Source organism: Globicephala melas, chromosome 2, assembly GCF_963455315.2.
Source record: "Globicephala melas chromosome 2, mGloMel1.2, whole genome shotgun sequence".
Classification (NCBI taxonomy): domain Eukaryota; kingdom Metazoa; phylum Chordata; class Mammalia; order Artiodactyla; family Delphinidae; genus Globicephala; species Globicephala melas.
In genome coordinates, this window is record NC_083315.2 from 81,456,922 (window position 1) to 81,471,558 (window position 14,637).

At 36.5% G+C, this 14,637-nt stretch overlaps 1 protein-coding gene across 3 annotated transcripts in view; it reads left to right on the top strand.

Annotated features, from left to right (window-relative positions):
• Positions 1 to 14,637, top strand: part of DMXL2 (Dmx like 2) — a 161,536-nt gene that overhangs the window by 46,499 nt on the left and 100,400 nt on the right. For all 3 annotated transcript variants that reach the window (XM_030850330.3, XM_060294262.2, XM_060294261.2), the window contains exon 7: positions 13,150 to 13,328. In XM_030850330.3, coding sequence (XP_030706190.1) covers positions 13,150 to 13,328 — 179 coding nt within the window. The remainder of the gene's footprint in view (positions 1 to 13,149; positions 13,329 to 14,637) is intronic.

The window sequence follows — 14,637 nt, forward strand, 5'->3', positions numbered from 1 at the left end:
GCAATCTGATGTGCCTGTTCAGTCTGAAAACTCATGTCCTTCAGTTCAGGGGGACTATTTTATATTATTCCTTTTGTGTTATTTCCTTCCTTTCGTGTTCTCTTTTCTCTCTTTCTGGATCTCCCCTTATTCAGATGTGGATCCTTCTATACTGATCCTCTAATTTTCTTTTCTTTCCCCCCCTCGTCATTTTTTTTAATTTTTTTTTTGTTTGTTTAAATTCTGGGTGGGGTGTTCAGCTCTAACTTAGAAATAATTTTTCCCTGCTATCACATTTTTGAGTTTCAAGAATATTTTTCTGATTCTATGAATGCTCCTTTTTAAATACATAATACTTCCTAAGTATAAAATGAATATATGTAAAACTTATATATAAGATAATAATTAAACAAGTGCACATGTATGTACCTGCTACCCAGTTGAGACAAAGGACATAAAACTAATGGGTTACTATTTTCCTCTTGCATCTCCTCATTTTCCTCTCACCTATGCAACCGGAATCCTGAATTTTATGTTTTATTTCATTGCTTTAAAAAAAAAATAGTTTCACAGGTGTAAATTCCCAAAGAATATAATTTTTATTTTTGAATAGTTTTGAACTTATAAAAATGATACCATATGGTTATTGAAATATACCTTTAAGATATTAAAAAATAAATTTGTGACGATATCAATTATGTACTTCTTAGTTAATATATTCATTAAGAAAAAATTACATTTAAAAATCACAGATTAAAGTTTAATTGTATTTAGTTGTTGTGTATGAATTAAAATTTCCATATTATACTTTACAAGGCAAGGATAGGTTTTCCAAGAACATCAGAATTCACCCAAGGCTTTTTGAGTTAATCTTTAGTTGTAGAACACTCAACTGTTTTGTGGTTGAACGATTACTTGGCACAGAGGTAGTTAGTTGCTCAATAGTTGATGACATTATAGACAGGAAGACTGTATAACATTATAGACAGAAAGACTGCGATCATGTGCGGTTTAGCAGTAAACTAATAAATAACGGTTTCAATGTAGTGAGGAGTGTAAAAAATATTTGGAGGTATCTGCAGCAGCTGTCGTGTAATATTAAAACATCTGTGATTTCTGTTAGAGACAAAGTCACAAGTACTGCTAACATCATTTTGGTATGTTTATATTCATAACTGAACTTTAGCATTTCCTTCAATTAGCAGTTACAAAAATAGAGAAGTAATTTTTTTCCCCTACTCAAGTTCATTGTAACTCTGGGTCTTGGTTTTCTTGGTTTCTCAAGAAGCAGACCCCCAGACCCCCTCGAGTTCAAGTAATTAATATGGGCAATGCTCACAAAAACATATACTGGATTTGAGGCAGGGAAGTGAAGGTGCTTAAAAAAGAGTGTATTATCATGCAAGTGATTAACAAGATTAAATCTCTGGCTAACTCTGGGAGTTAGTGGTCCTCACAACATTATGTTCCTCACACTTGTTCTTCAGACACATCACACATACACACATGGGTTGAAGGCTGGTGAGAGCAGAGCATTAATTCTCAGCACTTACAAACAATTCCTGGAAAACTCAGGCAAAGATATGTGGCTGCTGTCAACTGGAACTGGCTCACTAAAATGCTAAGGCATGAGAGGATACAGTTGAGGTATCAGAAATATTTTTTATATCTTGAATTCTATCTGCAGGTGCCTTGGGTCAGAAGACCTCAGAACCTCTGGCCTAAAATCTGGACATTTAATTTTTTGCCTTCCACATTTAGATCTAAAACCTACGTGGAATAGTTTTTAGGTATGGTTTGAGGAAGAGGTCAGGTTTCACTTTTTCTGTATGGATATCCAGTTGTCCAGCACAATTTGTTGAAAAGCCTCTTGTTTCTCCATTGCTCTTTATTGCCACCTTTGTCAAAATCAAATGTCCATACTAGTGTGGCTCTGTTTCTGGATTCTTTTCTCTAGTCCACTGGGCTTTCCTTGTAGTAATGCCACCTTCGTTGCTATAGCTTTTAAATTGTCTTGATATCTGGTAGAGCAAGTCTTCCCATCTTGTTTTCCTTCTTTAAGATTATCCTATCTATTTTTGGCCCTTTGTATTTCCATATAAATTTTAGAATGAGCATAATAAATTTTATAAAACAAACAGAAAACCTCTTGTGATTTTGATTGATATTTCATTGACTCTATAGATCAGTTTTGGGAGAATTGACGTCTTTACAGTTGAGTCTTCTCATCTATGAACATGATATAGTCTTTAATTTAGATCTTTTTACTTCTCCCAGTAAGGTTTTATAATTTTTTCTAGAGGTCCTAAATATCTTTTGTTAGATTCATGCCTAGGTATTTGATATTTTTGATGTCAAAAATGATATGAATGGTATCATTTTATAATTATTACTGGTATATAGAAATGCAATTAATTTTTGTATATTGGGTTTATACCTAGCAATCTTAATAAACTCATTAATTCTAACAAGTCCTCTGTAGATCCTTTTGAATTTTCTATGTGCATAATTCTATTATTTGTGAATAATGGCAGTTTTATTTCATCTTTTCTAACTTTTAAGTGTTTTGTGTCTTCTTTTTTTCTGCAGTATCTAGGACCTCCAGTATAGTGTTGAGTAAAGGTGGTGAGAGTAGGTATCTTTTCCTTGTTCCCAGTATCAAAAAGATGCCTTTCACTGTGTCGCCATTAAGTGTGATATTTACTGTAGGTGTTTACTATAGATACTGTTTTTCAGATAAAGGAAGTTTCCTTCTTATTTGTAGATTGCTAGGATTTTTCTTTTTTAAATCACAAATGATGTTGAATCTTAGCAAATACTTTTTCTGCATCTAATGATATTATCATTATTTTCTTATTTAATAAGATGAAATATGTTGGACTTATTTTCAAGTGTTAAATAAATCTTGTGTTACTGGAATAATCTCAACTTGATTGTAATGTATTGTCCTTGCTGGATTTGCTTTGCTAATATTTTATTTAGGATTTATGAGATCTCTGTATTAAAGTGAGGCTTGGCAAATAATTTTTCCTTTTTTGTACAGGTATACCTGGTTTTATTGTGCTTTGCTTTCTTGTGCTTTGCAGATAATGTGTTTTTTAACACAGTGAAGGTTTGTTTCAACCCTGTGTTGTCAGATGATGGTTAGCATTTTTAGTAATAAAGTATTTTAAAATAGTAAGGTATGTACATTTTTAAAGATGTAATGCTATTGCACACTTAATAGTTTTTCTCAAACTTTTTTAGATGTTCAGCCTTTTTTGTTTTTCTCAGCCTTTTTTGTTTTTAATGTATACATTTAACACTATAGATTTCCCTTTAAGCTTAGCTTTATCCCATAAGTTTTTTTTAATTCCATAACTTTTGATGTGTATTATTTTTATTATTATTCTAAATATAAATTTTTATGATTTTCAGTGTGATTCACTTTTTGATTCATGGGTTGTCCAGAGTATGGATTAGAGTCAGGCTCAGTTGTTTTGGGGTGATGGTGGATGGTGCAGAAGTATTTTATTGGCGGTGACAATTTTATTTTGCGTTATTAAGTAAAACTTATGAGTAATTTTAGACTAATAAATACTGATACTGTTATGATAGTGACTGGTAGCTGTTGACTGTTACGTACCAGAAACTGTGCCTTCAAAAGCCTATGGGGCAACTGTTTTACAGAAGGGGAAACTGCAGTTTAAGAACTTCCCTGAGAATACAGAGATAGTCAGAAGGTGGAGCTGGGATTTTAACCCAGATGTTTTAGATTTCACAGCACCAAAATCAGCTGGCTTTGTATTTCATTGAGAAAATATTTATTGCAAATGCATTCGTAGGGATGCTTTGAGGCCTGGGTTGAGTATGCATTCTTCTAGGAAAGGTTCGTATAGTTTCTGCCAGGCACCTGGGGGCACACACAGTTTAAACTAAATTCTCAGCTTGGAAGTTGTGCCACACAGTGTGCGCTTGGGTCTCATGAGGCCTGTTTTGTCGTTACAGATGCCCAGCGGAGACTTTTTCCTTCACTCAGAGTTCAGGTGCAGATGAACCCTTCCTTACCATATTCCTTTACAGAGAGGGTTTTTTTCTTGATTTCATCCTTTCATTTAGGGATAGTCCTTAGGGGTCTTTTTCTTTGTTTGTTTGTTTTTTATGGTGTTATGCAGGCACCTCTGATCTGACTTATCACCTTGCGTGAACACCGTGTGTTGTCTCTATGTAGCTACTGTATTTTAAACTGAAGCTCTATGCCACTGGGTGTTGGTGGAGTCCCATATGACAGTCCATGCTCCCACTTTAGCATTTGTGTACTATGGATTCTTACCTGAGAAAATAGATGTAATCAGAAGAGAACTTTGATAAACTCCCACCACCTAGCTGTATCTGTTCATCTCCCTACATCTGTGCATGTATGTTCTGCCTTCCCTTGTGTTGCCATGGATGAATGGTCTGCTTTTATACAAGGCCAGTTCTTCCACTTGTAAACTAGATTCCGTTTGTCCTTGCTTATTCAGGGACCTCAGTATTGCAGTGCTCTCCTCTCTTCTCAATTAGTTTTCCCTTCTCCATTGGGGCATCACATTAGCATATGTTATGGACTGAATGTTTGTCCCCCCTCCCCATTCATATGCTGAAGCCCTAACCCCGCAAAGTGATGATCTTTGGAGATGGGACCTTTTGGAGGTTAAGGTTAGATAAAGTCATGAGGGTGGCCCTCATGATAGGAACAGTACCCTTATAAGAAGAGATACCAGAGAGCTTGTTCTCTCTCTACTACATGAAAACACAGTAAGAAGGCTGCTGTCAAAAAGCCAGGAAGAGAGGTCTCACCAGAACCTGACCATGCTGACACTCTGATCTTAAGACTTCTGGCCTCCAGAATTGTGAGAAAATAAATTTCTGTTGTTCAAGCCGCCCAGTCTATAGTATTTTGTTATGGCAGCCTGAGCTGACTAATACAGCACAGCATAGCGAATATGCTATAATCTTGCCCATTCTAAAACAAACGAACAGCAACAATAACAAAAACCATCTCTTGACCTTCTCTCTCAGTTTCTGTTAATTCTGTGCCCTCCTTATAACACCTCGAAAGGGTTGCTTATAGCTGCTGTCTCCAAGTTTTTCTCCTCATTTTCTATTGCAATTGTTATTCTCTTTACCCAGAAAAATCCTTCCCCCAGAGACCTGCGTGGCTTTTCCCCTTAACTTCTTAAATGTCACTGTCTCAGTGAGGCTTTACCTAAGCATCCCTTTAAATTGCATCTCACCTACCACTGTACTTTCTATTCCCTTTGCCTGCCTTAATTTTACTTGTAACACTATCACTAGGAGTTTGTATTAGTTTTCTGTTATTGCATAACAGAAATCGCCACAAACTTAGCAACTTAAGACCACACATTTATTATCTCAGCTTCCGTGGGTTTGGTGTCCGGACATAGCTGGGTGCCGTGATCAGGGCACTTTTGGCTGCAATAAAGGTGTCAGCTGGGATGAATTCTGACCTGGAGACTTGACTAGGGCAGAACCCTTTTCCAAGCTCACTCAGGTTGTTGGCAGAATTTATTTTTTTGTAGCTGAATGACAGGGCTTGTAGTCGATTTCCCTCATACATTCTTAATGTTTCTGATTATCTCCTTTTGCTCACCCAGCGTGTGACGTTTGCCTTTGCCGTGTGTTACAGCTGGCTAAACTTTGAGACTGTTTTAGGATATATGGTCGTTTGACAGGGTCACTTGTTGCTTTAAAAACTATTAATGAGCCATGAAAGATGATCTTTATTCATTGTCTAAACATCTTCTGATTATTTGAACTCCCTAATGAATCTGAAAGATACCTTTGTGCTTCAGACAAAAATATGTAAAAAGACTAAAAGTATGTCCTCTTAAATGGAGCAACTAGATTTTAAGCTCCTCAGAGGCGATTCTGTTTGTGCACTGCATAATGCCTAATACATTTTTTCTCTGAATTTTTATTGCACACAGCCTTAGCAATTGATTATTGAGTATGTTTTTTCATTGTATTAGTCATGTTCCGTTAAGCTTTTTTTTTTTTTTTTGCGGTACGCGGGCCTCTCACTGTTGTGCCCTCTCCCGTTGCGGAGCACAGACTCCGGACGCGCAGGCTCAGCGGCCATGGCTCACGGGCCCAGCCACTCCACGGCACGTAGGATCTTCCAGGACCGGGGCATGAACCTGTGTCCCCTGCATCGGCAGGCAGACTCTCAACCACTGCGCCACCAGGGAAGCACCCCCTCCTTAAGCTTTTAATGTTCAATTCTCCTAAGAGCTAAGTGTTTCACATTTCTGAGGGAAAGATAAGAATGCCTTTGAGATTCACATATATAAAATAGATAATAAGAACCTACTTTATAGCACAAGGATATATATATATATCCTACTATATATAAAATAGGTAACTAATAAGAACCTACCGTATAGCACAGGGAACTCTGCTCAATACTCTGTAATGACTTATATGGGAATAGAATCTAGAAAAGAGTGGATAACTGAGTCATTTTGCTGTACAGCAGAAACTAACACAACATTGTAAATCAACTATACTCCAATGAAAATTAATTGAAAAAAAAGAATGCCTTTGGGGGTTAATAAATTATGTCGTGGATTTTAAAAACTTATTTCTTCACTTTTTTGAGAAGATAACCACATCCAATTAAGATGATCTTAATAAAACGAACAGAAACTAACTTTGTAATGTTGGCTTCCTCTCCTCTTCAATCTGTTCTGCTGCTGTTAATAAAGCCAAGTTTGTCTGACTTGATGAAACAGATGGTGACTGTGATCTACCACTAGAAGGCATTTTCCAGAAGCCTCTGCTACACATGACAGAATTTCAACTCAGGTGTTTGGGGATTCAAATCCAATTACCTTCTGGATTTTTAATATTATAGTTCATTGAGTACTTTTGATGGTAGGATCTATTTTTTTTAAAAAAAAAATTTATTTATTTATGTATTTATTTTTGGCTGTGTTGGGTTTTCGTTGCTGTGTGTGGGCTTTCTCCAGTTGCGGCGAGGCGGGGCTACTCTTTGTTGCGGTGCTCGGGCTTCTAATTGCGGTGGCTTCTCCTGTTGGAGAGCACGGGCTCTAGGCACACGGGCTTCAGTAGGTGCGGCACACGGGCTCAGTAGTTGTGGCTTGCGGGCTCTAGAGTGCAGGCTCAGTAGTTGTGGCGCATGGGCTTAGTTGCTCCACGGCCTGTAAGATTTTCCCAGACCAGGGCTTGAGCCTGTGTCCCCTGCATTGGCAGGTGGATTCTTAACCACTGCACCACCAGGGAAGTCCTGTATATTAATTTTGTATCCAGCAACTTTACTGAATTCACTGACGAGCCCTAGTAGTTTTCTGGTAGTGTCTTTAGGATTTTCTATGAACAGTATCATGTCTGCAAACAGTGACAGTTTTACGTCTTCCTTTCCAATTTGTATTTCTTTTCTTTCTTTTTCTTCACGGATTGCTGTGGCTCAGACTTCCAAAACTATGTTGAATAAAAGTGGTGAGAGTAGACATCCTTGTCTTGTTCCTGATCTTAGAGGAAATGCTTTCAGCTTTTCACTGTTGAGTATGATGTTAGCTGTGGGCTTGTCATATATGACCTTTATTATGTTGAGGTAGGTTCCCTCTATGCCTACTTTCTGGAGAGTTTTTATCATTAATGGGTGTTGAATTTTGTCAGAAGCTTTTTCTGCATCTATTGAGATGATCATATGGTTTTTATTCTTCAGTTCATTAATGTGGTATATCACATTGATCTGCAGATATTGAAAACCCCTTGCCTCCCTGGGATAAATCCCACCTGATCATGGTGTATGATCCTTTTAATGTGTTGTTGGATTTGGTTTGCTAATATTTTGTTGAGGATTTTTTTTTTTTTTTTTTGCGGTACGCGGGCCTCTCTCACTGTTGTGGCCTCTCCCGTTGTGGAGCACAGGCTCCGGACGTGCAGGCTCAGCGGCCATGGCTCACGGGCCCAGCCGCTCCGTGGCATGTGGGATCTTCCCGGACCAGGGCACGAACCCGTGTCCCCTGCATTGGCAGGCGGACTCTTAACCACTGGGCCACCAGGGAAGCCCTGTTGAGGATTTTTGCATCTATGTTCATCAGTGATAATGGCCTGTAATTTTCTTTTTTTGTGATATCTTTGTCTGGTTTTTGTATCAGGGTGATGCCAGCCTCATAGAATGAGTTCAGCAGTATTCTTTCCTCTGCAGTGTTTTGGAATAGTTTCATAAGCATAGGTGTTAAGTCTTCTCTAAATATTTGGTAGAATTCACCAGTGAAGCCATCTGGTCCTGGACTTTTGTTTATTGGGAGTTTTAAAATTACTGATTCAATTTCATTACTGGTAATTGGCCTGTTCATATTTTCTATTTCTTCCTGGTTCAGTCTTGGGAGTTTGTACCTTTCTAAGAATTTGTCCATTTCTTCTAGGTTGTTCATTTTATTGGTGTATATTTGCTTGTAGTAGTCTCTTATGATCCTTTGTATTTCTGTGGTATCAGTTATAACTTCTCCTTTTCCATTTCTGATTTTATTGATTTGGGCCCTCCATGGTATGTGTGTGTATATACACACAATGAAATACAACTCAGCCATAAAAAAGAATGAAATTTTGCCATTTGCAGCAACATGGGTGGACTTGGAGGGCATTACACTAAGTGAAATAAGTCAGAGAGACAAATACTGTATGATATCACTTATATGTGGAATCTAAAAAATACGACAAACTAGTGAATAAAACAAAAAAGCAGACTCACAGATACAGAGAACAAACTAGTGGTTACCAGTGGGGAGAGGGAAGTGGGAGAGGGCAGTGTAGGGGTAGGGGATTTTAAAAGGGGGTTATTATGGGATTATATGAAATCGTGTGTGTGAAACTTTTGAAAATTGTAAAGCATTATATTTGTTCAATAAAAAATACTGTTCATGTTTATGAAGTTTATATCTGAACACTTTCTAAAATTTCTATTTTTTAAAATTTGAATGTAACTTAAAATAGCTTGGTTTTTTTCAAAACCATTTTTCTTTAATAGAGGATTACTCTTTTGAGAAAAAAACTGGGCTTTCTAAGAGCTAAGGTGAGAAGAATTTTTGAGGAGGGTGATTTTGGCGGGAAGGGAAGCAGCTGGCTACAGAATGTTCCCTGAAGCTTTTCCTCCTCTTGAGAGCGTGCCTCTGTACCTAGATTTAGTGTTTTGGTTATTTAAGGATTGGCTTATTGACCTTTATTCCCCCCCCCCCCCCTTTTTTTTTTGCGGTACGCGGGCCTCTCACTGCCGCGGCCTCTCTCGTTGCAGAGCACAGGCTCTGGACGTGCAGGCTCAGCGGCCATGGCTCACGGGCCCAGCCACTCCGCGGCATGTGGGATCTTCCCAGACCAGGCCACGAACCCGTGTCCCCTGCATCGTTAGGCGGACTCTCAACTACTGCACCACCAGGGAAGCCCTTTATTCCCCCTTTAACATGGAAATATCTTTACTTCTTTAACATAATATGTATTTATTATTAAGAGGAACATGCAGAGAAAATGAAAATCTCCAGCCAAATAGCCATACCCCCAGTAAAAAAAAAATGGCCACTGTTCTCTGTTTAATATATATTCTTTCAGACTTTTTGATGCCTTTGTAAACCACACAGAAGTGTGTGTGTGTACATATTCTTTAAGCTGATTTATTCACTTACTGTATCATAGATAGATTGATGTGTCAATACAGATATATCTTTTCTTTTTAAAGGCAACATAATTTGCCATTATATGAATGAATGTATACCATAGTTTAACTTAACCAGATAACTATTAATGAACATTTAGTAGTTCTCATTTTTTTCTATTGCCATTAAAAATGAACATCCTTTTATATAAATCTTGTTATGTCTTTTTTATAATTAACTTTATATGGTATAATTAAACCATATGTAATTAACCTAAAAGGTATAATTAACATAAAATGAAATTATTTTTTAAATGTGCAGTTCAGTATATTTTGACAAATTTAAAGACCTATGTAATCACCACCACGATCTAGTTATTGGACACTTACACCATCTCAAAAGGTTTCCTTTTGCTTCTTCCCAATTAATCCTTACTCCTATTCCTAGTTCCAGATAATAAATAGCTGCTCTGCTTTCTATCACTATTGATTAGATTGGTCTTCACTAGAGTTGTATGTAAATGAAATTGTGTCGTATACTCTATTGTGTCTGAGTTCTTGCACTTAGCACAGTGTTTTGCGATTCATCTGTGTTGTGTGCATCAGTAATTTGTTCTTTTTATTTGAGTTGTATTCTGTTATATGGATATATCATAATTTGTTTATCCATTCACCTGTTGATTGACATATAGGTTGTATGGAGTTTTAGGCTAAAATGAACAAAGCTACTATGACCATTCATTTGCAAGTCTTTGTATAAACATTTCACTTCTCATGGGTAAAAAATACCTATGAGTGGAATTGTTGGGTCACATGGTACTTTACAAAAAAGTACCAGGCGCTTTCCAAAGTTGTACCATTTTGCATACTCACCAACAATTGAATAATATCAGTTGCTCCACTTTCTTGCCAACATTTGGCATTGTCAGCATTTTTTAATATTAGCCATTCTAATAGTCTGGGTAGTGGTGTCTTATTGTGGTTTTCATATGTATTTCTCTGATTTCTGATGATGTTGAGCACATGCTTATTGCCTGTCTGTATACTTTTTTTTTTGGTAAAGTGTTTATTTGTCCTTTGCCCATTAAAAAAATTGGGTTTGTTTTCTCATTATTATAGAATTATGAGTTCTTTGTATATTTAGTACAATTGAAAGATAAATCTATTATATATATTTCCTCCCAGTCTGTAACTTGCCTTTTAATTTTTTTTAAATGATGTCTTTTGATGTGCAGAAGTTTTTAATTTTGAAGAAATCCAACATCAATTTTAAAAAATTGGTTTGTGCTTTTTGTGGCCTAGATTTAAAAAATCTTTGTCTACCTTGAAATCACAAAGATATTTTACTATGTTTTCTTTTAGAGGTTTTATAGTTTTGACTTTTACATTTTGGTTTTTTTGCATTTGATTTGAAGTCAGTTTTTCCGCAAAGGTATATCAAGATATTTCAGTGGCATTTTAAAAAGGCAATCCACTCTTCATTGAATTTCCTAGACAACTTTGTTGAAAATCAGCTTTCCATACGTGTGTGGATCTGATCCTGGCCTCTCTGTTTTGTTCCATTGTGATATGTGTGTGTGTGTGTGTGTGTATCCCCTTACGCTAATATTATGTGTCTTGATTATTGTGACTTTATAGTTAGTTCCAAAAACAAGTAGTTTCCTCTTTGTACTTTTCTTTTAAAATATTTTTGGTGGTGTCAGTCCTTTGATTTCCATACAGATTTTGTCAGTTTCTACAAAAAAGCCTGCTGTGATTTTGATACTATTTATATACATTGTATCTCTATAGAACAATTTGGGAAGAATTGTACATTAGTAACATTTGGTCTTTTTTTTAAAATTTTAAAATAGTTAATTTTTGGCTGCTTTGGGTCTTCGTTGCTGTATGTGGGCTTTCTCTAGTTGCAGCGAGTAGAGGCTACTCTTCGTTGCGGTGTGCAGGCTTCTTATTGTGGTGACTTCTCTTGTTGCAGAGTGGGGGCTCTAGGCGCATGGGCTTCAGTAGTTGTGGCTCGTGGGCTCTAGAACGCAGGCTCAGTAGTTGTGGTGCATGGGCTTAGTTGCTCCACAGCATGTGGGATCTTCCCGGACCAGGGATCGACCCATGTTCCCTGCATTGGCAGGCGGATTCTTAACCGCTGCGCCACTATGGAAGTCCCACATTTGGTCTTCTTATCTACGAATGTGGTATGTTTCTCTTTTTATTTAGGTTTTCTTTCTCTTAGCAGCGTTTCATAGTTTTCAGGGTACACAATTTAAGTTTATCTTCCTAATGTAAAAAGTATTTACAGAAATTACATTGCTAATTATTGTTAAATATAGAAATAGAATTGATTTTTGAATTTTGATCCTTAGTCTTATTACCTTGCTTATCAGTTCTAGCAGCCTTTTTGGGTAGTTTTCTTAGGATTTTGTGAAAAAAGACAATTTTACTTCTTCCTTTCTAATCTGTATACCTTTTATTTTTTTCCCTTACCCAATATATTGCAAGTACTAGGACCTCTTGTACAATGTTGAGTAGAACTGATGAGAGCAGACATTCTTGTATTGCTCCCAATTTTATGGGAAAAGCATTGTCTTGCACCATTATATATGACGTAAGTTGTAGGTTTATTGTAGAGTCACTCAACTTGATCATGTTGTATATGTTCCCTTTTATTTTTCCTATTCCTATATGCTGAGAGTGTTGTTCTCCCCGATGAATTAGTGTTTACTTTTGTCAAGTGCTGTTCCTGCATATAGTGAGTTAATTACTTAGGTTTTCTTTTTCATTCTGTTACTATGATGAAATGCAATTACTGATTTTTCCAGTGTTAAACCCACTTCACTTTGCTGGGATAAACTCCGCTTGGTCATTTAGAGTAGGAATCAGAACACTATGGCCCATGAACCAAGAATGGATTTTACATTTTTGAAGGGTTCTAAAAAAAAAAACAACCCAAGGAGAATCTGTGTCACAGGCTGTGTGGTCCACAAAGCCTAACTTACTTGGCCTTTTACAGGAAGAGTTTGCTGAGTCCTGATTTAGAGTAAGAAGCAATTCATATTTAAAAAGGGTTTGTCTCATCCTTTCAGATCTCTTCAAAATGGAGATGATAACAGTGACAGATAACATGGCCTCTTTCTTATCCAGGCTAGCATCTGGTTCCAGAGTCTTTTCTTTACAGTGACCCTTGTGTATTGAAGTGGGGGAATTTGACTTCAATCTCTGTTTGAAAAGTACCTTTGTGTAGAGAAGATTAATAATGAGCACACTGACCATTTATTTCTCAAGAATGGTATTATTTAGAATAATAAACATCATTTTAGGTTTAGTTTTGTATTATGTATAGGTCACATTTTAGTTTTTATATATAGCTTAATTTTTTTTCACACACACACTGTATTTTATTTTTACAAGAGATAAATAAACTGACACCAATATAGCTTAATTTTTAAAGCTTCTTCAAACCACTTAAATTTTGAAATGTGTAGATACAAATTAATTTTATATTGGCCTATATATTTTCACAGGATGATTGTCTTTTGAAAGTGTGGTACCCTATGACTGGTTGGAAGTCTTCAATTATACCTCCGGATCATCATGAAGTGGAAAGGAGACAGGCGTCTACCCAGTTTTCCTTTGTCTATTTGGCACATCCGCGAGCGGTGACAGGTTTTTCATGGCGTAAAACTAGCAAATATATGCCCAGGTTAGACAACTGTGTCATAGAACTTCATTTTGTATTACTTATATGTTTATAAAAATAATGAAAACGAAGGTCCTTTTAATTGACATGGTGGCAATGAATAGCAGAGGTTCTGGGCATCAACTGCCTGACTTCAGATTCTGCTGTTGTTATCAGCTTCGTGAGCTTTTGACTAAATTTCTTAAGCTCTCCATGCCTCTGTAGAATGGGGGTCGTAGTAGTACCTACCTCAGAGAGTTGTATGAGACTGAAATGTGTGAGTGAGTGTGAATGCTTATACAGGCCTTTGCACATTGTGTGTGCCAGGGCAGCGTTAGCTGGTATTGTCAGTATCAGCAGCAGCAGTAGATTCCAGGAAGGAGACGTTTGCAAGTAACAGGAAAGCACACACTGAGGGAGAATAAAACATAGTAATAAACTGTCAATAATATGCATTCTGGGAAGGCATATCATATACATACAGTGAATAAAGTGGCCAAGTTTTTCTTATCTTAGGGCTATCAACAGAAACTTCTCAAAGGATTTATTATAAGTTTTTCTTCATTGTTACAGCCATCTCTTAAAAGTGTTTAGAAGATAAAGCAAACTACAAAACAGCTCATACCAATGATTCCTGTATTATATATACAGTTCTAAAAATGCTTGCTTAGAAATCTGTATTCATTCTTGAGGAAGGGTTATTTCATCTGCTAAATATATCTGAGCACTGTTTGCACTTGATGGGAAATACAGCACACCTATTATGGAGGTGCTCAGTAAATGATAAAATGGGGAATATATACATTTTTGGAATCTAGATAAAAGGTTACTCTAAATCTGTTTAAGTTATTTGCATCTATGGAAAACATTTGCAGAACACTTTACCTTTGACTGAGTCAGATTGTATGTAAGCATTTTTTTAATGGGAAAATTTTTTTTTTCACGATGAGTGGTTAAACCACTTCAGCTGCTTGATGCTGTGACATTTTTGCTTAACTTAATGGAAATTGATTTATAGTTTGAATTTATAGTCTCCTTACAGTTTTATTATTAATAAGTTTGTTTACCTATTTATAACTGTTTAGATTATAAGAAGGATAAAACAAAATGCTGGAACTACTGCCATAAACCACATAGTTTAATTATAATTAATGATCTTTTATTATGGTCATTCTGCAAGTTGTAATGACAGAAATGTAGGTTTTCTTTTGATGTTTACTTTGTTTTGTTTAGGAGATACTAATCCTCCAGAGCCTTGTTTTCAAGCAGCACATGTATAATCTGGCATTAATTTCTGTTTCCTTCGTCAGGACCATTTCCTAGTTTTTATGAT